The sequence below is a fragment of the Asparagus officinalis genome, chromosome 7, assembly GCF_001876935.1.
Source record: "Asparagus officinalis chromosome 7, Aspof.V1, whole genome shotgun sequence".
In the NCBI taxonomy this organism is placed as follows: domain Eukaryota; kingdom Viridiplantae; phylum Streptophyta; class Magnoliopsida; order Asparagales; family Asparagaceae; genus Asparagus; species Asparagus officinalis.
In genome coordinates, this window is record NC_033800.1 from 7,402,760 (window position 1) to 7,405,681 (window position 2,922).

At 34.5% G+C, this 2,922-nt stretch overlaps 1 protein-coding gene across 1 annotated transcript; it reads left to right on the forward strand.

Moving 5' to 3' along the window:
- On the forward strand, positions 726-1,172 carry LOC109846628. The gene has a single exon (XM_020415875.1). The coding sequence runs from the start codon at positions 726-728 to the stop codon at positions 1,170-1,172; it is 447 nt and encodes a 148-aa protein (XP_020271464.1).

Below are 2,922 nucleotides of genomic sequence, written 5' to 3' on the forward strand. Positions count from 1 at the left end.
TGTATAACATTCGGGAGTCATGGATTCCAGCCTATTATGCTGATGATCCAATGGCCGGTTTATTGCGGACTACATCAATATCAGAGAGTGAGAACAGTTTCCTTGACAAATTCAACCGTAGATCTGACACATTAACGGAATTTTATCTCCGATACGAGAGTGCTATGGAGAAGCAAAGGCATACAAACGCAAGATTAAACTATGAAGGAACGAAGACGATGCCAAGAATGGACACGCCATTGTTATTGGAGAGGGATGCAGCAGAGTTGTACACTCGAACAATGTTTTATGAGGTACAGAGTGAGATAATGTCATCTTGTTATGATATGAGTATCAACAGTATATCAGAAGAAGATGGCGTGAAGATTTTTTCCATAAAGGACAAAAAGAGACATGGAAAAATATTTGAGGTAAAACTTAATAATGGATATTGAAACAATAGAAATTGAATCTGTTTTCAATGCAATAAATCGCGATTCAGTGTAGTGAATCTCGATTCACAACACTGAATCGCGCATTTTCTTTTTTTATTCCGTGCTAATATACATTGCTTTTTTGAATTTTAGGTGAAACACGCTTATTTGAACAATGACGTGCAATGTACGTGTAGGCTGTTTGAGAAAATGGGTATAGTATGTAGACATGGTTTTTTTGCACTGAACCAAGCTGATGTAACAAAGATACCAAGACATCTTGTTGTGAACCGATGGACAAAAGGTGTTGAGATGAGGCATTCATTGCAGTTCAAGGAAATATCAGAAAAGTGCAATGCAATTGAAGTTACAAATCGTAAGTTGAATGACATATGGTATGATTTCCAATCCTGTGTGAGTTTGGCAGGTTTAGATGGTGAGAGACTTGACTACCTGGAAGGGAAGTTGAAGGAGTTGAAGCACAGTTTGCGTGAATCTAGTTGGAAATCTGACACACAGAACAAAAATGATGTAATGGAGTTTTTTGTTGGCTCAAAAATACCAGCGGAAGTGATCGTTAAACCTCCCATTGAAGGTAGAAACAAGGGGTGTGGACGGAGAATTGTTGGTGATTATGAGAAATCACTTACTCAACGAAAAAAGAAGGTGCCAAGGCTGTGTAATATGTGCAAAATAATCGATTTCCATGACGCACAGACATGCCCATTAAAGAAAACAGTACAACAAAGTGATGTTTAATTTAGTTGTTATATTTCATTTCAGAAATAAAACTATGACAAAGCTATTCTCATAAAGCAGTTTTTACATAGAAAAGCAGTTCAACACAAACTAGAGTATTCCATAACATTAAGTGACAATGTACTCAATAACTGTAAACTTCAACATTAAAAATTATGCTGATTTCAGAATATCATTTTCTTTGAGATCTTGTGATCTTCCTCGTCTCTTTTTTGAATTTGGCAGTTTCAGCATGGTGCAGTTGGGCTTTCCTGATGACTTCTTTGGCCAATTCATTTGTTGGTTCAGTAAGAATTTGGCAACAATATATAGACCTCAGTCTATGTAGCTGATTTTTTAATCGCTCCTGTCGATATGAATAAAAGTTCAGTTAAAGATTCAGTAGCTATATTCTAAATTTTATTAATACAAAAAGACTAAATGTAAATTATCAACACATTATTAGTTTAAACACTTACACCCTCTCTATGAAAACCAGAGTTCCAATTTGCTGTACCACCGCCCATGTAAGTCTCCATATGTCTCATGACAAAAATAGCACAATCAAATTTGTTTTTGGTCGTTCTCCACTCCATCTCAAGTCTGTCAGGCGTTAATGTATTTATTTCACTCGCCTTGTGATATTTTTTATGTGCCAAATATCTCACAAAATTATGGTGCTGTTTAATCAAAAGTAATCAGTGTCACATAACAAATCCAAATTATGAAACAGTAATGTTTAATGTAATATACAATTTATTTTGGTTGTTTATATGCAAACAGTATTAATGACATTGAATCACGATTCATTGGATCTAGCTCGCTAGAATTCTCCACTCCATCTCAAGTCTGTCAGGCGTTAATGTATTTATTTCACTCGCCTTGTGATGTTTTTTGTATGCCAAATATCTCACAAAATTGTGGTGCTGTTTAATCAAAAGTAATCAGTGTCACATAACAAATCCAAATTATGAAACAATAATGTTTAATGTAATATACAATTTGTTTTGGTTGTTTATATGCAAACAGTATTAATGACATTGAATCACGATTCATTGGATCTAGCTCGCTAGAATTTAATAGAGTTAGTTCACCTGGATTTACTCTAATGAATCTGGATTCATATTAATGAATCTGGATTCATTAGAATTAACTATAGGTAGTGCATAGTGATTATGTGATGTGAACACAAATTCACTAGCTATATTGAATCGAGATTTATAGTAAGATGTGAATCCAGATTCACTAACTCTCGTGATCAAAATTTCAGATCACTAGTTATAGCTAGTGGATCGTTATTACGTGATGTGAACACAGATTCGCTATGTCTAGTGAATTGAGCTTCATAGTAAATGTGAATCCAGATTCACTAATTATAGTGATCGATATTCACTAGAGTTAGCTAATCTGGAATTCTCTGACTCTATTGAATTCCAGATTCACTATATTTAATCCATATTCACTATAGTGAATCAATATTCATTATAGTGAATCCGGATTCACTATAGTGAATCCGGATTCACTCATTACTGTTTTTGGCCAGTAAATGCTTAAAGAACATATGTAAGGTGGAAAAAACATACCAAACCCTTAGGACGACCTTGGTATTTTTCCTTGTAGTCAGGGCAGTTTTTGCTATTGTCAATCAGCTCCACACTTGGATTTTTTAGCCCATAGCATACAATGTAGAAATGCTCAAACGCATTTATGGGGAAGAAGACCTATTTGTCATGAAATTTAATAAGAGATTTTACAGATATAGTTAAAATTG